The sequence below is a fragment of the Parasteatoda tepidariorum genome, chromosome 11, assembly GCF_982258835.1.
Source record: "Parasteatoda tepidariorum strain Cologne lab strain chromosome 11, Ptep-v5.0, whole genome shotgun sequence".
In the NCBI taxonomy this organism is placed as follows: Eukaryota; Metazoa; Arthropoda; class Arachnida; order Araneae; family Theridiidae; genus Parasteatoda; species Parasteatoda tepidariorum.
Genome location: NC_141765.1, coordinates 70,629,545 through 70,653,078, shown reverse-complemented (window position 1 = coordinate 70,653,078; position 23,534 = coordinate 70,629,545). Strand labels below are relative to the sequence as shown.

Here is a 23,534-nt window from a genome sequence, read left to right as displayed (position 1 = left end):
TCGGACTAAGCGCGAGAGGTTTTTGTGGTTTTCACCTTCATATAGCGAAAATGCTGATTAGTATCGCTTAAAAGAATTCTTATTGAAGTTGATTGTGACCTTGTTCTTTAAACAGGTGTTCTCTTGTCCTTTAAATTCAAGGCTAAGAAGTTGGAAATTTAAAAAAAAAAAGCTGCTTATTCACTGAATGGACTGATGTTCCACGGCGGTATATTGTGAAATGGTAACCTACATTATGAAAAAAAAAAGAGAGAATCGCGTAACTAATCAGGAACGCGTAGTTTCCTACGATAAAAAAAAACAACCTAAAACTGCTTTATTCATATTTTTATAAATCAAAAGGTGTCATTTCTGCTTGAAACTGAAAATTTTTAATGAAAAATTGAAAATAATTTGTATTTTAACAACTAGACCTAGATATTTTATGTATTCAAACTATAAAAATACTTTTACGTAATTTCAAAAATACCTTTAGATGTAACGAAATAGCATAATATTTCGACCACAATCAGAGCTATTTATATATTTTTTTTTAAATTAAAAATTACCGAATTCTCGCCAATTAAAGCGACACATACCGGTAAAACATCGACTCCGTGATAGTTGAACTCACGCTGCCTTTGATTCGTTTTTGATCAGTTTTCGGACTAACAAGGCTAGAAAAAATTTGATACCAGTTTGTTCCAAATTAAGGTTGCTGAAATTTTATTTTATGAATATAAGCCTTAATCTATGTATATTTATTTTGTCTATTCAAAATTATATTCGATGAAAAACATTAAAAATCGTCCGTGAAAACAACCCAAGGCTACGCACAAAAATCATTAAAATCTTCCTTTATAAAAAAAGTTTTAATAAAAAAAAAAAAGCTTTGAAAATTTTGTGAGTTATGTCTTCACAAACATACTAAAAACAGATTGAACGTAAAAACAAAAAGGAGAAACGTATGAACTTTGTCGCTTATTTACTCAAATTCACTGGAATGTCAGTTTGCCGGTTCTTCCACGAAGATCTTCAAATATTAACTTAAAATAACTTTAATAAATTATTTTTAAAAAAAAAATGTATTTTTAGTATGAGAACTGGAAATTTATATAGTTCATGGCAATAAACCAGGTAAGAGAAATCAATAGAAATAGATAAAATCATAGAATTGGAATATAAGTACTTATAATTTCCAATTACAAACTTAATTTTTCTAACTGCTCAACTCGCGAATAGACAGCTTATTCATAAATTAAAATTACGCTTTCGTTTAATGACAAATTGTGACATACGAAATTGAAATTTCGCAATAAAAATAAAAACTTGAGATACACGCACATATATACAATATAAACAGTGTGTTTGTAAGAAATTATGTGTTTAAAAAAGTTCGAAAATTCATCAGTGTATGAGATAGATAAATATTCATTCTATCATACTATTGTTTTGAGATAAAATGTATTAGAACGCATAGTAAAATATATTTTCGATTAAATGATTTAATTTTAAGAGAAAGCATAATATTGATCATAGTTAAAGAATCAAAGCACTGTAAATTTTTCTTTTTTGCATAGTGTCGTATAGTGTCCTTTTTACTTAGATTTCTTAAAAACAAAGTACAATGCCGCACACAAAGTTTTTAGATGTCATTAGTTTGACAAATCACGCTATTGTCAAAACAAATATAGCAAGTTCAATATTCAATTACCACCACTCATATGTAAATTAGATAGTAAATTGAATGAACGGGAGATCACGCACACCTCAACAGACATATAACCTAGATAGACAATTCTTGCTATCTACAGGTAAGAAGGTATTCCAATAGTGGCTAAAATGATCAAGAATAAGCCCATTCTCTTGAATAACTCTTGTTCTTAAACAAAGCCGCTGCTTTTTTTTTCCACAAAAGATTCCTTTTTTCTAGGGGGTTCATAGGTCATAGATTCTACGCTTCGCTTATTATGAAGAGTGGCCTAAAGCGAGATTCGACTTCCAAGGTAAAGAATGTCATTCAACTCTACTTTCAGGCCGTTAAAGCAACCGGAAACTATGGCAAAAGGATGATAACTTCATTGCATGAACGCGTCAACAAGTACATATCTTCAGAATGTTTGTTAATTAAACGTTATAAAATTCATAATCCATTTAAGATGAGCTAAAAACGCCGACGTGCTGAATAGAAGGGATACCATCAACTTCGAGCCTTAAAACGAGAAAATTATTGGGCAAAAATATACCAAATATTTATTTCAGACAACAGAAAATTCTTTATAAAATTTTTTGGATGCTATTTTGAATGTAATCGATTGTTAATTAAAATCAACAAGTGTTACAAAATTCATTCGAGATGAGTTAGAGACGAAAAAGTTACTATACCATTAATTTAGACTTAAAACAAGTTTCTAATTACGATAAGTAACATTTTATTGCTTACACAGTCCCAACTGAATAAAATCATGTTGATTTTTCGACATCACTGAATGCAAAGAAAACAAATAGGAATTTTTAAAAAAAGTCTATATCTAAACAGTCATTTGCACTGAGCTCCAACTGGACAAGAAAAAAAAAGCGACTAATAAAAGAAGGAAAAAAAAATTCCCATTGAAATGAAGTCACTTCTGATAATTATAGATATCCGTCATGTTTATTTATTAACTTGACATATATAATGTTGAGTACCATTTAATAATTCCAGGAGGACATTAGTATCAATATTACCCCAGCCTTCAATGATGGAACCTGAAAAGGCCACAAACTGAAACTTTTTGGTATGTATTGTCGTAATGAGGATAGCCCTCACATTTTCTTAGAGATATAGTCAGGCAAAAGGACTATCGCCGTGCCTTGGTTTTGTATACAGATGGTATTGGCTACAAACGCTGAAGGAAGAAACGAGAAAACTACTTGGTCAAAATATAAAACTATTTGGTCAAAATATAATAAAAATATTAAGCATTTATAAACACTCTGAATTTTATTGGAGGAAAAAAAATTGAAAAACATATTTATTTAAAAAATTGTCTGAAAATTTTTAAATATTTTAATTTTGCAAAAATTTTTAATTTATTTTATTAATCATTAAATTATATTTAATAATTTAATTTAATAATTTAATTTAATAATTTAATTTAATAATTTAATTTAATAATTTAATTATTTAATTTAATAATTTAATTTAATAATTTAATTTAATAATTTAATTTAATAATTTAATTTAATAATTTAATTTAATAATTTAATTTAATAATTTAATAATTGAATTATTAAAAAAAAGAAACCTTTGGAGCCTCTTAATTAGTAAATTTCACAAATATTTACAGTGTGTTTATGCTACCTTTTTACGGTTACTTAGCTAATAAATTTGATTTGATTGCAAACAAAAGCCTCGAAATGGAAAATTCTGCGATAAAATGAATACCAATGGCAAAAAAGCTAAGAATGCGACTACACTACGCCAAACTTAAGGTAAGAAGTTTATGGTATTGCGTACTCAAGGTGATCAGACACAAATTCAAAAGAAATAAAACTAATCAAAAAACAAAGTAGAGGGTTACAATAAGACAATTGGGACCTAGAAAATTTTAAGAAAGAAAAAACATTTTCTCTCAAACCAATTACGTCAAAAATCGATAATATTATACGGACAGTATGATGATATATGGTTCAAAAGAAATTTCCATACTAAGTTCACTGCTGGATGAAACTTTCTATTACAGCTACACGAATTAAATAACGTGATTTCGGATTAGCGAGTTACTTAATGCCGCATACATATTTTGCTAAAGATAAGTTTGTGGAATGTTGAGTTGTGAGGGAATGTTTGGACAAAGAAAAAAAAAAAAATGATTCTTGCGTCGAAGATTTATATCTTATAATTAAAAAGGATTTTTCTCCATTTATATTTTTTTCTTTTTAAAAGTTCTCTATTTATCAGAATTAAAATAGAGAAATATTGGAGCGACAGATATTTTTTTTTATAATGAGCGACATCATACTCTAGTAAGTGAATAGTTCAACAATAATAGCATGCGCGCTAATATTGCACAACTATTTACATTTTTGATAATATTGAAGAGTGCAATTTTTTAGGTGATGGGTAAATTATTCTAGAAACATGTATTTATAGAACTTTTTAATTAAAAAAAAAGTAAAGGGTGAATAAAAAAAAAGAAGAATTTAGACCTTTTCAAACCAACATACAACATTGGAATGTGAGCCCAACTCAAATACTCTGAAAATTTCTTGAGTAAAATCATTAATGACACATTTCAAAAAATTAATGTCGTTATAAATTTAAATTATTGATATTTTCAAAACATGAAATTCTAAATAAATATATGCAGCATAACTTAAAGGTATAATTATGCATAAGTTTACTTGTATCTCTAATCACATTTATTATTCCACTAGAAAAAATATTTACAAATGAGAGAGATGCCAAGTGTAAATTCCAGTTTTAATATTTCTAAGCAAAATATACAAGAATTTTTATACATAAATGTGATCGATGATTTCTTGAAACTTCTGGACCTTGTATTTCCGGAAACTTCCGGATAAATTCTGGAAATCCGGAATTTTTCCGGAGCACTATCATCTCTGAGCATATATTCGTTAGTATTTTTAAAAATTGCTTTTAAGACAAAAAATTGCATAATTGTTGAAGATCTACTCATATGATTTACGTAACCAAGAGCATGACTTTCACATTTAACAGATATAAAACTTATTTCAAATATTCAAAAATATTATAATCTGAAAATTACTATCGTAAGTGATATTAACTGAAAATCTCTGTTGGTTTTATTCTGGTAAAAGGCAACATTGTTTTGCTACAATATCTTTAAATTAGAACACAACTGTAAATAAATTAGCTTTTAATAATTTGATTTTTAACTAGTTACACAATGTAAGTATGCTAGTAAAATAATATTGAGTAAAGGAAGACATTTTCCAAACTTTTGATGAATAAAATCATTATCTTAAATAAACAATGCCTTACTTTTCTTTATTCAAAACGTAACGGATAATATCCACATTTTTATTGAGATACTGTTTCAAAATTTATCAGTAATTAATGTTTTAAATTACTCAGTTTTCTGAAAAGCCGCTTACCGGAAAATAACATTACTGCAAATAATAACATGGATTATCAAATCAAAAATCCCCAAAATTAAAAAACTGCTTTCACAAAATTTTGAACCCAGAATTAAGTTAATTTGAAACATCTTTTTTGTTATTCAGATAATTAAGTTGATAAAATAAACATTTGATTGCAAATAAGAAAATTTTTTGTCTCTGGATTTGAGTTATCTGGATTTAATTGATAATGCGTAAAATAAGAAAATGTGAACACACTAATTAACTTTCGATGTACGAAAATGTTCTCCCTTTGAATAAAATAATTTTTTTCTCAATGGAATGGAATGGAATGTTTCACCCTTTAAATATAGGGTTGGACCCTAGAATGAAAATTTCACATTTTGCGTTTTTCATCATAGCTATAAAACTAATAAAGCGAATCAAAAAATGCTTGAACATGACTTTTAACCGTGCTGATCCCCAACGGAAATTCCATGAAAAAATAATTATTTTACTAAATATCTTGAAAAAACTTATGTTTTAAGGTAAGAAATATTTTAGCACTATTTCAATCTACGTAGTTTTGATGGACAAAGTCTAAAGTTTTAAGGGAATCGGTTGATTAGCACTTGTGAAATAAAAATTTAAAAATATGTAATCTTGCACTGTTAAAATTTTTATTCGTAAATAATTGAAAATAACCGGTATCCGATTGAGAATAACCAGCATCCGGTCTGTCCATCCGATTAACCGTACAGTTTACGGTAAAAGAACATTTTTTTAACTTTAAGGTTTTAAAACAGTTTACAACTAGTATGGTTATAAAACCATGAATACAAAACTATGCTGGTTTTTTTCCACCATTTACTACGTTGCAGGTTTCGAAACCGTAAAGAAATTTAACTGGACATAGCAAATAGACTTTTTGTTAGGTAATGGGTATTAAGGCGTGCAGGACACTGGATACTCCATATGTTGAAAGGAATGGAGGGAATATTGTGGCGTCAAAACTGGGACACGAACCCCCGTTCTGTCAGTTATGAGACTCTCAGATTAGCCCTCTTGGCTATAATATGTACCCATCTTCAAGAAATTAAGTTGTTTCATTAGGTGGGCTAAGTTGGCGCGATCAAATTCTAGCTGCTTAACCGCATTAGGTAAAAGTAGTTAAGAAGCGGTTTTTCTCGAAGTGAACAGTTTGAATACCATCTTCTTTATAGTTATTTGACTGCTTTGTTTGAAATATGGAAAAATAACAAAGTATTTTTTAACCATTTTTTCCGAGAAATTTCTAACAGTGTGGGTAAAACGAAATACGCAAATATTGAAAGTAACATTAAAAGGAAATTTACATGCATTATTTTGAAGTGAAATTCTTTGATTTATTAATATTTTCTTTTTATCGATGCTTTCATTTTGTTGACGATTGTTCCACATCGATGGGCATTGATCATGTTTTCTATTTTACGAATTCTTTTCTGTTTCACTATAGATTTCGAGAGAAAAGTGGCTTGGCAACTATTTTCTTTTAATTGCTAATACAATGAACTCTAATATGGAATTTCGAGAAATCGATAAAACAGAATTTAATTTTGAAAAACTTTTTTTTTATTTTTACGATAGCTTACCATACAAAAATGCCAATTTGGAATTTTTGTTGCTTAGGTTGATTTTTCTATTGCACGGCAGTAGAGATTCAAATGACGTTTCAACGTGAAGTGCTTTTTTAGACACTCGGAATTGCAATGAATTTCTCACTAACAAAGACTCCCCTTCATCGCCTAACCTGGAGTTTACATAAATAGATATTAATTAAATGCTTTTGAAGTTCATTATATCTTCGATCAATTATTACTTTTGTCAGATTCTGCTCCAGATAGGGCATCAAATGTAAGACTTTATTGAACAATCAGTCGATTTATTTCTACAATGCAAATATGTCAACTAAAGCATGATATTTGCTTTACAACAGGCAACATTTCTTGATAAAACATGCTAACATTTTTAGAAATTAATTGCGTCAGATATACATTTAAAATAGTGCTCAAAATTCGTCATAAGTTACCTTCTATTTTCTAAATCACGATGAAAAGTAAACTATAATAATTAGCATAGTAAATATTTAACTTTCAATGCATGTAATAAAGTAATAATACTGCGAAAAAGTACTGTCTCATGAATGTCAACTGAATTGAAAATTTGTCAAACTTACGATTCGAAAAATTATTTTCTTACAAAAAAATAAAAATTTTAAAACTGTTAGTAGTTTAGGAGCCCATACTATGTCAATTTTTTTGCAACCGAACGTTGCTAAGTTGATCCAATATTTTGCATAGCGCTTATCTTATGTTAACCGTAACGCTAACTTAACATACTATTACAGATTTGTGTTTTCCTGTGTGTCTGAAAAATGCTTATCTTAAATTGTTCGAAATTTTCACTAAAATCTGAGCAATAACTTAAATAAATGACAAAAATTAAACGAGCGAAAATTTTTGAATTATAATTTTTAACAACAAAGTTGCATGTTTACAAAATTACATTTATCAGTGTTTAATGTACAATCAAATTACTCCTTAATGCTCGCATGTGATTCAACCTCCTTTTCAACAAAATTAAATTCCCTTAAATATTTTCGACATTTATAATTAAACTAGTACACATGAATAAAAATGACCTAGTTAGAAAATCTAGAAATAATTTAAATAAGAAAATATGGCCGCTGTAAATACTAAATATTCATAAATTCAAGATTGAAGCAACATGAAAAGTCATTCAAATTTTCTATAATCGTTTTCTGCTTTCATCAATTATTATCAATTCTTGTAAAACAATGGTTATTTCATAAAGTTTTAAAGAAAAATAAAGAAACGATTGCATCAATAGCAAATTTTCGATCGTTCGAGTTATTCTTTGCGAAAGAGCATATTAACATGTCTTGGATTAGAATTTGAATTTATTGCCTGTAAAAAAATATGCTTTTATTTTAAGCTGTGCCAGTTAGAATTGCAAATTTTGAAAGTAGGTAAAGCCAGATATGATTCATGCTAAAAAGTAAAATAGACAATGGCATGGTGTCAAAGATTTTTATTATTTTATCCCAGCGCTCTTTTTCAGCACAGCTACAACTAATCAAGTATTAGAAAAAAGAATCAGCTTTCAAACAGATTTTAAAAGACTGTTTGATTTATTTTTTAAAAAAAGACGTTTATTTCATATTTTAGAAAGGCAATTTTTAAAAAACAAACAAAATAAGATTCAAAAATAGCTGTTGAAATATAGTTGTTGAATGTGAGTTTTGCCAGTAAAAAAAATTTAATTCCCATCTGTCATAAATCCTGTGCACTACATCACGTGATAGGGTTTGCTGAACTTTTAAATAAAGCAAGAGCTGATTTGCGTTACATAAATAAATAAAAAAAATATTCAACAGACACGCAAAAAATAAAGAACAACATCCTACATGTTTTGATATTTTATAATTGTAACCAGATTGATAAATCAACGACTAAAAATATACATATATTTTTATTATTACAAAGTGTAGACAATTTTACTTCTAACACGCAGAAAAAGGCGGCTGTTTCTTCTATTTTCTACATCTTCGAATTGGATATAATGCTTAATGACAATAAAACGCTAGGAATTAGTTATACAGCGTTAAATAAAGTGTGTTATTTATATTATTAATCTGCGTTATAAACTATGTTCGATGCAAAAAGTTAAAAAAATTTAAAGATCACTTAAACACTTTGGGGCAGTAGGACATTTATTTATGTAAAGAAGGTAAACTCCAAAAAGTATAAAACCTTTATAAGATTTTAAACATTTGCTTAAAATAAGAAATGGGCTATCAAATACTTCTTTTACTTCTTTCTTTTACTTCTTTATGCTGTAATACTTTCTTTTACTTCTTTATTGACGACATTGTAAAGCATAACAGCCGTTTTTAACGTTTTCTGTTTAAGATATTTATTATTATTATTTTTTTTTTTTGCAGTGGTAGCGATATAACAAGTGAATTTACAATTTGAGGCAGGGATTATTTTAACGTTGCAAGAAATTTAAATTGTCTATATACAGAGGTGGTCAAAATTATTGTTAAACCAAGTTAAATAAAGATTAATTAAAATATATTAACTACACATTTTGTTATTACTTCAATTATATAAAGAAAATCTCTTGATAATATCCGGAGATTCAGCGGTAATGATAAAGATTCAAATATCCGCAACTAGAATTTAGTTTTCAACTTGGAAAAAAAATTAGATGTTGAAGTATTAATAGTATTTAAAGATTATCGTAAGATGCATATATTCTGAAATTTTAATTAGAAAGTTCAACTAAGATTAGGTTTCTTTGGGAATCCATACTTTAAAGTTGCCTTATAAGTATCTTTAAAAAGAGTTTCCATAGATGAAGGTCAAATCTAATCCGACTTTCTTTCTGTTTCATTCGAAAATTGAAAAAATCAGAATTAAAGATGCTTCTGTATAAGCTTATCATAATTGAAAAATTAATTTCTGAAAATACTTATTTGAAAAAGATAAGGAGTTAAGCATCACAAGTAGTCCGTTAGAAATTTTGAACCCATATTATCGTTCAAATTTTCTGCTACCTTTAATAGAGAAAAATCACATTATCGCAATTACCCCCACATGGTACGCACCTTTATTCTGTTTTAAGGTTCAAGGAAAGGATATCAACGTTAAACCACTCATTTGAGTTAATGCAGCCTCAATTCCTGTTCAAAATTGATTGGCAATCATTGAAAAGTGAGTGGATGCTTATTTTATTACTCAAAAAAGGAAAAAATTGCAAATGACACGTATAGTATAAATAACTCAGTTTTTCGAAAATATTCAATAGCAAAGTGAAGCAATTTTTTGAAATGGAAGAGCCGTTGTGCTATTTAATAAAGAAGGGAATGCAGTGACTAAATAAAAGGAACTAATAAATAACTAAATAAATAACTAAAATAAATAACCAAAGAATCATTAAGTTATGCAATTGACGAAACATTTAATTTTTCTTTCAATTTTATCAGAAATCTTTGAACATTATTTTTCAAGTTTTAAAAGGGTTGAGAAGAATTCTTAGAAATTCTGAGAATAAATATGTCCAAGAAAAAAGTAAAGAATGGGATTCATTTCTGTGCGAATTAAACGCGCCATTTATTTCTTAGCAATGAAATGCACAAATATCATCAATCGTAACATGCTTCAGTGCAGCTAGCTAGAACTAAAATAGCGAGAAATTGCTCGTCTTACTTCAGAAAACTCACTTTTTTGAAAAGAAAAAAAAACGCGTTTTAAAATTTCATGTAGAAAACCTGAGGGACAGAGAGAGAAAATGCAGAATACGCTTTTAATCATTTCTTTCTTTTTTAAAAAATTTCCATACTAGAAAACAAATGATTGCTATTTACTTAACTCGGCTTTTTTTTTTTTTTTTTTGAAATATATAAAATCATCATTCATTGTCATTGAGGGTCATCGTTCTATCAAAATAGGAGAATCGGAATGCAATCGGAATGCGCAAAGTTTTCACAAAATTTCTTTAGATTTTTATAAAAGAATAATTACAATACTATTCTGCAATCAGCATTTTCAGAGAGGTCATTTGAAAGTTTGTCCCTTTTCATACCTTTGGAAAATATTAATTAGTTTTCCTTAAAAAAAATTAAAAGAATCAGTTTGTACAAAAATAAATTCTATTTTGAAAATATTTAAACTCGAAATACTACTAAGTTTCCTAATCAAAATTAAAGACTGCTTAGTCTTATCGCTATAGTCTTTTAAGGAAAAAAAGTTTTTTTTAAACGCTATTTATATTTATCTAACAAAGCAAAGCCTTTATTTCCTAACTTTTTAAAAAAAAAATGATTACTTCCTCCTGAGGCCTTTTGTGATGTAGAATGAAACTCAATTTAAAAATGAAAGAAATATAAGCGCTCCCCTTAGCAGTGAGGTTCTTCAATGCAAAATATCACTAACTTAAAAAATTTTACAATTGATTTTCAAAGTAATTTCAGTAAATTAAAGAAGCAATGAAATCCGAAATGTAACAAAAAATGTTAATTGTTAAAAAATTTTAAATTTTCAACATTCCGATTCTTTTTTAAAATAAAACTTTTTTTTTTTCAAAATAAAAGTTTAAGGCTTTATTTGAAATTAAAGATATAATTCATTTATATACAGCAAAAGGAGTAAAACTAATATCTTTACGAAGCAAGTTAAGAACCCACAATAATTTAAATTTTATCAAAGAGAAAGTAAAACATTACTAAAAGAAAATCAAATGCTTAGTTACGTAAATATTACGTGTAATTTGTTGTACCTTGTCTTTCAATTTTCAAGAAAAATTTATATATTTCCTATGAGAAGAAAGAATCATTAAAATATCAATTGATATAAAAATTAAATTAATTCTAAAATATTTCTCCTTAGAAACAGGTTTTTCACACTCTTACAAGACAATAACATTAAAGAGAGCAAAGGCTTTAAAACCAATTCGATTTAATTTTAGAAATTAAGAAATTTCGTTTTTTGATGAAGAATTGTGGTCCATGATTTTAAAATGGTTCTCATAAACATTTTGCGCTTTCATATAAATCAACGATGTATTTTATTGTCAATGGTCATGTTAGGTGAAATTTGAGTTGAATTATTTTAACGAAAAAATTGACTCGTCATAATGTTTTGCATTTTAAAAATGGACCCAAAACAAAATTATATTGAAAAACGGAATATATGAAGCTTTCAATTCACGATTTTAAAATTATAACTTCCAGCAGGATACTATTTTGTTACATTTTTTACAGGACCTTATTTTCATATATTCACAATAACGGGACCCTTACAAAAATAATCATATTCATAGGGTAACTTAAGATTCAGAAAATTAATGGTAGAATTTTCACAAATTAACAAAACCCAAACCTAACGCAAAAAGTCAGGTCATTTTTTTCCCCACATAATCGCAAAAATTCAAGATTTCAAGTCCCCGGAAAAATAATAATCTTAAAGTTTGAAAAATATTATGTTTATAAGGAACTAAAAATTTCTAGTTTTCTGTTATAGCGACATTTTTTCATGGAAGTACATTTTCTGCTGCTTAAATGAGAAAAACTATGTGAAAAAGGAGAAAATTGAGACTTTTTATGTCTGGTATAAATGCAGAAAAGTAAAAAATAAACATAATTCAACATAGCGACTGACATAAGCGGGTAACTTCTGGCCGAGTTATAAAAACTAATCCTTTAATATAAGCTTATTTTCCTAGAATTCTACTGCATACTTTAAGTGGTTGTACTTATTTATTATGGGCTTTATTTCTCCTCCTGACAACTAACTATTAAAATAAACATTCAGTGTTATCAATGACGTAAAAAGTTATTGTAGTCCAATCATTTTTTATTATTTAACATTACATATAAGTAGCTTTTTATAGCGAAAAGCTCACTATTACGAAAATTCCATCTGCTATTGTAGATTGTCGTTATAACGGACTTATATCTTCAGAGAATGATTAAAGCCTTACTTTCTAGAGTTAAATAAAACTGCTTAAAAACTTTAAAATTCAGAATAGTTAATGTGAAAATATTTTGAAATGCTGGTGTGAACAGAATTAGGCTAGATTAGCAATATTTAGGAAAATTCTTCTTAATATATTCACTTGACCTAAATATTAGATATGAGCAAGTGCGTACGAGATGACTAAATATTGCAGTAAATATTCATAAATTATCACTCGTGCATACCATAACTCTCTCAATAATGAATCTCTGTGAGTAGACAAAACTGATTAAGCATGCATACAAATCTTTGAAGGGAGAAAAATACAACCGTTCCTTGACAAAGCGTAGAGCAATGGGATAATAAACCAAATATTTGCATACCTTTTATCAAAATGGTTCTTCTTAGTTCGGGTACAAACACGATTTTTCACGGCTTGTTTAGTAGTTTTATATCATGAAGTGTGCCATATTTTACTCTCTTCAAAAACGGTGCTAGTAAAAAAGTAGGATGTTCTCACCTTTTGACATTTTTTTAGAGTCCTTGGGGCCAACGGAGGCGTAAAAAAAGCATTGTTGCAATCAGTGTTACGAAAAAAATATAGAGAGCTATTTCATTTCACGATTAATTTTAATGAAATTTAAAAAATGTAAGATATCACAAAACAGAAACAGAGAAAACTTCAAAATCAGAGACAAAATTTGTTAACTACTGAATCTTCATACATCGAAAACCTACCAAAAATTCATACAGAAGAGGTAACTAGGAGATTTTCAGTTCAGCCTAAATGTTTGTTTGAGTAGTACAAAATTGACGTTTTTTAAGTGTAAAATTGGGGCAGGTGATAAAATAGAAGTAATACAAACACTGGGGCCGGGATAGCCCGGTTGGCAGGGTGCTAAACTCACGTTCGTGGGAACGGGAGTTCGAATCCAGTCGGCCGATTGATTGAATGTAGGGTTTAGTGGCGCAAGGTCCAGATGAGGACATGCTGCGCCAAGCCAGTCGGCCGAAGACTCCCCGTGTAGTAAATGATGACTGGTGCACATTAAATCTGTCGGGTCACAAAGTCCTCCATTTCCCCATAACAAATTATACCTCTGGGAGTAATGAATTAGAGATCGATCGCTCTCGAGTTCATGTCAAAATTACGATCATTTTGTTTAGCTGGTACTTTCAGAATATTAGTTTTATAGCAAGTGCCAACTTTTTGTAGGGTACCGTTAGAGAAATTCGAACTTGCTAACATGCTCATTTATTTCCTTTTTTTACTGTTAAAATCAATATTTAGTATTATCAATAACATCAAAAGATAAGTCTTTTTTCTGCTATTTTAACATTAAATATGTGTACAACTCTCAATATGTCTTCAAACGCTCGCTATAACGGCGATTTTAGCTGCATTTGTAAACTGTTGTTATAATGGACTCTTACTGTATATATAAAATTTTTAAATCAATTCTTCGACCCAATAAATTGGAAGATAAGTGGATTACGTGGAACCATTTTCTCCTCGTATCTCTTTGAAATTACACAGATGATATACTTTAATGGTATTTTCTTCCAAGTGATGTTCGTAATTAATTAAAAAGGTACCATTTATATAAATGGTCACATAGCGTGACACGAGTAACTTACACGCAGTCATCGAACTTGATCGTGGAGGGGTGTTAGTGATAAAAATGTAACTCATCAACATTTGTAAAAAAAAAAAAAAAAAAATGTTTCGCAAATCGTCCACAGCATTCTGATTCAGGATGTCGAACTTGGATTGCAAGTAAAGAGGGAAAAGATAATATTTTTTTTTAAATTGAAGCGGAATGCCGCTAAAAGAATTTTTGTTTGTCATTTAACTGACAAAGTAACTTTCCCATGTAAACGTCAAAAGCTGGCCAAGCGGCCTCAGGTGAATCCCAAACCTACACCACTATACACTGAACTTTCAAGTAAAACGCCGCCGGCCAACTGAATTCCAACGCGTTCAAGTTCGTGCTTCCTCACAACCGGAGGTACGCGATTCATAACTTCCACCAGGTCATACACATATACGAGTATTTAATCTTTCAACCTTTTTTATTATATATATATATATATATTCCCCTTTTGAATGAGAAAAGAAGATGATTATTTTATACAGTCTAGCTTCGAAAAATAAATAAAAACCTAATTCGTTCAGCGAATAACATGGAGGCGGTTTTAAATGTGTATAGATATTTTGCTTTTTGTTCACCCGCGGGGTGCGATGGAGGAAAAAAAATTTCGGGAGAACTGTGGGAAAATGTAAAGGAAACATATTCAAGTTTAATGCAGCGAACTTGCTTGTATACTAAGGTCAAGTGTATTAAGGCGATCTAAAAGAGTGTTCAAGTATTTCTGTAATCCTTTAGGGCTTTCACGTGTTTAGAGTCATTTATCCTGGTTATCAAAATAAAATGAAAAGAAAGAAAAGATGCCCCATATTATATTCATTTTTTTTCTTAACGACCATTAAGATCTAATATCGAATAGCATGAAGACAGTTGATTTTTAGAAAAATGTCAGTACGAAACGGGAAAATGCTAAATTTATCGTCATTATAGCCCTAAGTATTCAAATAACCTATTTCATCTAACAGAAATTAAGATATACGTGATACAGCTCTCTTGTTAATATTCGAGGTGATAAAATTAAAGTTTCAACACAGATTTGTTTTAATTGAATGAATATTATCTTCTTTTCAGTTCTACCGAGACAAACTGGGTCAGATGTTCGTTTCTAATAATTGGAGGCAGATTTCTTTGAGATGTAAACGAAAATAACTATGGGAATCGAGTATGGTATTCCCATATCTAATACTAATTGTTCAACATACTTTTCTTTGTTGTTCCATAATAGTTGTCTGAAATGTGATCAATTTGATTTAATCGGATTAACAGGTATAAAAACAGAAAACGTTTCCTAAACATGTACAGCACATGCATGCAGCAGAGAAAGGGTTAACATGTTATCTGTGTTTAATAAAAGGGTATACACCTGAACTAATAACATTGCATTTAACACATTGAATAAGAAATTTTGTATTACAACATGTTTCGTTTACCCTGTATTTAATAAAAAAATGTTCTCAAATATTCATTTCTAACTTAGGAGTCTTTATTTAAGTAAACAGTTCAATGTATACTTAAATTTCCGACATTTTTCGCATTTTTTTATGTTATGTCCGTTTGGAATTTAATGTGGTCAACTGTTACCGACTTAGAAAGAAAAAAAATACGGAAAGCATATTTCAGAGAACATTTTGGAAAGATGGCGTCAGTTTGCTTAAAAAAATTATTTTATTTATCTTAGTAAAAAACTTGCTCCCGATATTACAACAAACGTCAGTTGATCAACGTAGTTCGTAATAATTTAACACATCCATGCAACGGAAAGCTTAAAATTGCAAGATTCAATAAAAAAAAAAAAGAAAATTTATCGATTAAAGTGCACGCAGATTAACGTACGAAACAGCATATTTTACACATATGTCTATTGTAAAAGCATATTAAACCTTCGTACACTTGTGTTGAGTTTAATGGCACTTAATAAAATGATATAACGTATTCAACGTAACGAAATCATACTCAACTAAGACATCTGAGTAGAGTTTAAAGGCTTTGGTACCAAATTCGAAATCGGCTGTTTGACATGAAACTAAATGATATAACGTAATCAAAGTAACGAAATCATAGCAAAACTAAGACAATCGAAAAACAGAAAAGATCAATAGAGTACCTCGGGGTCGAAGGACTAGTGTTTACCTAAGAAAGGTCAATCATCCGAAGATGATGGAGAGCTATGAAACTTTTAAAAAATTTTTTTATTTTTTTTAGCCTAAATCTCATCCTTAAAGCATAGCTTTTCTAAGGTAAGAAGGAAATATCATATTGCAAGCAATACATCATATACAGAAAACTATTTTTAAAATGTTTGAAAAAAAATAAAAGATTTAGAATTTGGGGAGGAGTATCAATGTAGTGTGACTTGGTGATTCATCATATAACTCAGTTTTTTTTTTTTTCTTTAGAAACATCGCTTTGCACAATTTACGAACTGATTCCTCTTGTAGATCCGCAAATACAGACTTTTCATGTATATAAAAAAAGGAAATTAATACATTGTAAAGGATATGCTTTTAAAATACAGAAGTAATATAATTATTGTAAATGTAATATCAGATAAAATCAAACAACTGTCAAAGTGAGTAAGTTACGGTAATTTTGTTACGTAATACACGTTTCTCAACAAGAAGGATGGAGTTCTTTTTTTTTCTTCTCTGTTCTAGAACCCGGTTTTTTAAATCTTATCAGTAGAAAACAAAAAAGAAAAGATATTGCAAGTTTCCATGTTATGAGAAGAGGTTTTTCTTCACCAATATCGAAATTTTCGATGATCAAGATCTTCATAGTAGGTTTTTACAAGTTTCACTTATTTAAAAAATTTGACAAACTAATTTAGAAAATATTTCAATTATTTGATATGATTAGAGCTCATAAAAATAACTAAAATTTTTATAAAAATCTTACGAACTGATTTGGAAAATAAAGTTTTGCCCAATTGACTTTTCATTTTGAATTTTTTTTTTTTTTTTTTTAAATGTCAGAACCATCCTCAAGTTTAAGAAATAAAATCCCCCTTTAATCAAAGATGAAAAAAGGTTAAGTGGTTTCTTTGACAACTTCATAATGATAACAATAAGAGAAATAACAAATTAAAATTGCAAATAAACGGTAGCGCGTTTTTTACTTATAATAGTTTAGAAAATATACTGAATAAAAAAGTATTTGATTTTTTTTAAAAGTTATTACATTTGGCATTCCACAAGCTCAGTTCTCAGTATATCATTTCTTAAAATTGAGTCTATATGTTAACATTTCGCTTAATCTTTGGCAAAAAAAATGTTTTTAGACGAGGGAATTAATGTTTATACAAAATATCTAAGACTGTAAAAAGCGTAGTACAAAACTTGCCTGGTCAACCAGCAACAACTATATTAAAATTGCATTTCATAATCTTCAGGCTATAAATATATTTGTGAAAATCACAAGCAAGTAATTACACAAGTATTTCACAATCCATTCGTAAAGTTCAAGAGTACTTTTAGTATGTATCAATTGGAAAAATCATAGCATAATAATGAACATTTCAATTAAAAAAAATTAAAGTCGCGTTTGAGAATGATAACTGCCTTCGCTGTTCATGTTATAAACCAAAGCATGATCGTTTTGTAAACCAAATCGTACAAGACAAATTACAAGCAATTTTGATAAAAAGAAAAAACAGCCATCGACTATTTTTATAATTCAATATAGTCACGCAAAAAAAAATTCCATAATTTAAAATTCTTTTTTTAAAATTAAGGTATAATTTTCTTCAAAAAAAATAAAATTCTTTGATTTGTTACTATGAAATTTTTTAAAAAGTGAATGAATATTGGAAGAAACTTATTTGGTTTTAAATTTCAATCTTACATTGAAAAATTAGCTCATGCTCGAATGAATGGTTAGATACCAATTTTATTTAGATTAGTTTCGTAAAACGAGGTTGAATTAAAATTTTAAATTATAAAATAGATGCATGATTTGCAAGTAATATATTTATTGTTCTTGTGCGAATAATGAAGCGTATTCATAACTAAAAGACACTTTCCAAGGGCACAAAATATAACTGATAAATAATCTGACTTCATTCAAAATAATTATGTGCTTCACTTTATTTCTACAGTTTTTTCCGTAAGTCATCGAGTTATGCGGGCAATTTTATTAAAAACTTTTCATTTGAAATTCCTGTTTATCCCAATACTTTTATAATATTAGAAAAAAGGAAATAGAAAAATTACTATTATTTTTTACCTTATATCTTTTTCAATATTTAATGAAATAATTGTATAATTTGTTAGCTCTGCAAATTAGTTGAACTAAAATAAAATGTCTTGACTAAAGTATCAATATTAGGAAATCTAAAAAATTGCCAGGTAAGAAAAACATTCCCTTAAGATTTTCTTTCAGGCATAGTTAAAAAGAAAACACAACAAGGAAAATATATCCAGTCGTTTAAATGAATAGAAAACCTAAAAGGCCTAACCTTTTTTTTTTATCTAACATTTTCTTCGATTCTCTTTTAAGAATCGAAGAAAAACGTGTGAGCGTGAAACGTGTAATTACTGAAAACGAATATCTAGTTTTTTCTTCATTATTTCTGATTCAAATATTCTCATTTAAATTTTGCTACATCTTTTGCTCGTATATTTAAAAACAAAATATTCTAAAATAATTGAGTAAATGTGAAGTTACTTTAAGTAAATACAAATTTACGAAAATAGTTTTTGTAATTACACTGTTTTGAAATTGTTTTTCTTCTTGAGTTAACATCATTTAATAGAACTTACCAATTTCACCTTTATTTAATATGTTAGTAATCTTATTTTAGTCTTATTTCTATTTAATGTGATTTTTCATTTTTTTACCATTTGATGTTTTACCTGACCTTACTAAGTTTTTACCTGTATTTTTAAAACTTTTATTGTTGGTTAATTTTATTCACTTAGATGTTTTAAGCACTTTTAATTTTTATTCCGTTTTATTTTTATTGTCTTTTCGATTTTGGGATTTTTCCTATGTGTATCAATCTTTTTAGTTTTGATTTTACTTTTCTGTAGTTTTGTTCACGTGACAACGGGTGAAACTCTTATCCGCAAACTCCTTCAGGGGTAGGTCGGTAACTATTAGTCTTATTTAATATATTTATTGAAAATAATGTCAATTTGAAGAGGTTAATTAAATCAAAGTAAGAAGTTGGAAGTTTTAGTAATTTTTTTTTTGTCAAATTCCGGAATAAACAAACAAGCAAAGATGCTAAGTGGGAGAAATCGTCAAACTTGGGAACCGACATCTTTAACAAAATTAAAAGCGTGCTAGCTATTTGGGAAAAACGTAAAATAAACAAAAATTTTACAATATGTAAAAAGGATGGACTAAGCAAAGCATTGTTTTAATATTTTTACAATTTAGAATTACCAAACGCTGACTTATATTTTTTTGATAAATCTCTAAAGTAAATGATCCGATTCAATTCAAATTTCAAGAAGGCTATTTGCGGCGATTTCATACAAATAATTATTAAAATCACTGAAATACGCAAAACTGAAATTTCTACTCGATGCTGGATTTGAACTAAAATCAATATCACCTTTATTAGGGTATTGATTAGTATTTAATTTCTACTACAATTATTACTTGGCAAACAATTATTTTTTTAATGTATATATTTAACATTTAAATAATTATGCTTCTGTAGACACTTCTGTCCAATCCTTATCCAAAATTAAAATGTTCAAGTTTCTCAAATAAAATAAAAAGCAAATATTTTCTCCTTCAATTAGCTACTTCATTCTACATGATTAAGTATGCTTTGTGCAGCTTGAAATTTCCCAAAATTGAGTCACATTTGGCTAATAGTTTAATTACTTTTAGATATAGGTTTTAGAATTAAGGCACAAATATTTATAACTGATATATAACCGGTGTTAAATAGCAGCCGCAATTCGGAGTTTTAGACTATTAATATTTAACTCCATAGCCTTGTAATTTTGAACCCAACCCAGAAGAAAAGGGAACTCCTGCATCAAGCATTGAAACAAACTAGCCTTCGTGGAGGACTTTTCGAAGCAACTAACCAGCATTTGCATTTCATAGACAGGAAAACCACGAAAACTTCCCTCGGTTAGCCAGACGGTAAAGGGATTCTAACTCAGGATCCGTCTACCACTCTGAGGATATTTTACGTCAGTACCATGGTCGGTGAGAGCCGGGAGCAAAATTCGTATCAACCAGCCATCTTTGGGGCTCGAACCTACACTTTATTAAGAGGTGAACGCTCTACCCCCTAACACAGCTCGTAACTGATATATTGGGCTACTTACAATTTGCTTATTATTATACTTTTAAACTTCAAATCGACGGATGCCAGTTTTCCTGGAAAGTTCAAAATGCTGAGAACAATGATCTTTCATGCCGAAATGGCGGAGCCTTTACCTCAATAACTCTCTTAGTTGATAATTGGATGCTGTGGGATTACTTTTTGCTTGAAATAATTAAAAATTTAAGAATGAAAGTCAAAAGCAGATTTTTCTTATTAAAACCAAGAAAATTTTATGCTACTTATGCTCAGGGCACGTAAGATTTCAAATATTTGAAAATTCAAGAATGTTCATGGCAGATTATTCAACAAAGATTTTTTTTTTATAATAAAGAAATAAAGTTAATTTTATGTTACTTGTACTTTGTGGGCAAGTAGGATTTTGAATATCTGAAATATTTAAAAATGTACAACAAAAGCAGATTTTTCTTCCAATAGTGTGGATATGCAGATTAAAATATAAATAAGAAATATGTTAAGTTCGTAACTGTACTAAGAAGTATTTCTCTTTACATAAAAATAAAGTAAGCATTTTTTGAATTTAAGTATTTTAATTCCACTAACTTGAACACAAAAATAAAACCGATATAATGTTTTACAATGTTTTTTAACATAATGTAATGCCACAGAACGTCTAAAACTGTTTGACACGTGACACAATTATAGCAAGCATAAACTACCCATATGATTTAGTCAATACACAAATTTATGGAAAAGATTTATTTACCTGACATTCCTCCATGACATCAGGATCCATAGTATCATCAGAAGAAAACATTATATCGTTAGGATCACAACTTTTAATTAAATCAACGTCGGGATAAACACATACCAGTTCACCGCGTCGATTTCTTTTACTAAAAGAACGTACCATGAAGAACCTAACATAAACAGTATCCTACAAACAAACGGTGCACCACAAAATTCCGGCCGGCTTAACAACAACAACAAATATAAGAAATGACAGCACGATTTCAATGAACCACCTGCATTCGTAGGGATTCAGAAAACACTTCGGTCCCCGGTTTCAAAGTCTCTGACAACTTAGGAAAAATAGGCGGCCCGATTGCTTCGTATCTGCGTGACGTCACTCTGACGATTATATTTCATGAATTTTCATTGGGCAAAGAGTAGGATTTGCAGAAACGTCACCGGGAAATGTTTCGTTCTTTCTTTTCTTTTCTTTTTTTTTTTTTTTCTTTGGTAGCAAGCGAATACGATTTGTTATAAAGTGTAGTAGCGAGGTTTCGGTTGTTTATGTTTTGTTAATCTAGGTATTGGGTATGTTTTTTGAAAATTATGGTGAGAAAAATATGCTGTTACTTTATTTATGGATGCAGATTTTAAGCTGGAATCATCAAGTTATATCGCCGGAAAAATTCTCTTTTTCCAATTTCAATACTTTTTTTAAATAATTAATCTTGATATTTATTGGAAAAAATTGCCGATTTCTATTTCAATAGTTATATGATTAATTTATTATTTCCCCCTACAAATATTGTTTATTCCTACATCAATATTTTATTGGTAATTAAACAGCTTTTAATTGAGGTAGACTTGAAAACTGTTTAAAAAGTATTATTTATCGAGAATTGGATATTAGCAAGAAAAAATAATTAAATTAAAAATGCCAAAAGTTCTCGTATGGAACAATTAAAGGGTGTGGGAAGAATGATAAACCACAAATTAAAATTGTTCAAGAAAGCGTTTGTTGTGAGAAACCCATGATTTTCAAGAAGACATTTATGTATGTTGTTCTGTTATCGGGTCGAAATTTCGGAGACTTGAAAAGTATTTATCTGGAACTAATACTAATTAACAGTTTGATACAAAAATGTCTACTTCAGATAAATTGCCGCTTATTACTATAGTACCGCCAGCATTTCTATTAATTAACATTCAAACCAAGAATATGTTTAAAATGACATCTTAACGAATGAATATTATAATTTTAAATTCTCTTAGATTAAAATATGTTTGGCAATATTATTAATTACGTTTTATAAGCTAACGGTAAAATATTTAGCGCATAAGAAATGTGTAAGAAAGCACAACGCACATTTTTTTTATTTATGTTGAATTAAATTGGTCAGTTAATTTGGCATTTATTGCTTTGCATTACGCAGACTTTCATAGGTTAAAATGGATTGAAATATAAATTTTAAATGCGATTGATTTGTAAATCTGACTGAATTATTTACTAGCAGGGTAAGTTTTATACACAGTTTTATGAACAGCATAATGTCTATCAATAGCAAAACGAAAAGAAAAAAAAGAAAACTAATAACAATCTCACACGTCTTCTTTGCACGTCTGCCAAGTCTTGAAAATGGGCGCCTATTATTGAACTCTTGAAACATAATGACTGTTGTATATTTTTGAAGTGAATGAAGTTTTTAATAAAGTAATAACAATTTCTGTTTATCATTGAGTTGTTTTGAATATAAAATCTGTTGAAATTGAATTTAATAATGAATTCTGGTTATAAAATATTTTATTATAAAATTTTTATAGCAAGTTAAATATATCTTTGGTTAGGGAATCATGTTCAACTTTCGTTTGCATGACTCTATATATATTATGATCATTTCTATACCACGAAAAAAGTTATTTCGCAATATATAGCAACATTTTTTTTATAAACCAAAATTCTTAAGTTTCAAGTGATTGATCAACATTAATTTCTACAATTTACTTATGAATCACTCATCTAATAAATTAAATTGAATAAAGTTAGCATTAAATAATAATTTTGAAAAACGCATTTAAATAATTCATTTTAAATTGTTATCTAAAAAAATTATATTTCCCTGAAAGTCTGATAGATTTTAAATTGCCTGATCATGATATTGCTGTTTAAATTTTTGCAATACATGCAACAATGTTGAGTTTAAAGTAATAATAAAAAAAAAAAAGTAAAAAAAAAAATTAAAAAAAAGAAAGAAATATACCATCTTTCTATTGAATAAAACTAGAGGAAGTTCCTTTAAACTGGTGATAAAGAAGAATGCTAAA

At 28.6% G+C, this 23,534-nt stretch overlaps 1 protein-coding gene across 6 annotated transcripts in view; it reads right to left on the bottom strand.

The window, feature by feature from the left end:
- LOC107443979 (cyclic AMP response element-binding protein A) overlaps window positions 1-23,534 on the bottom strand; it is a 207,091-nt gene that overhangs the window by 45,543 nt on the left and 138,014 nt on the right. For 2 of the 6 annotated variants that reach the window (XM_043040055.3, XM_043040056.3), the window contains exon 1: window positions 21,247-21,578. The exons of the other annotated variants lie outside the window; for them this stretch is intronic. In XM_043040055.3, the coding sequence (XP_042895989.2) occupies window positions 21,247-21,393 (147 nt within the window). In that variant the 5' untranslated portion in view covers window positions 21,394-21,578. Of the gene's footprint in view, window positions 1-21,246; window positions 21,579-23,534 lie in introns of those variants that run through there. 6 annotated transcript variants of the gene reach the window in all.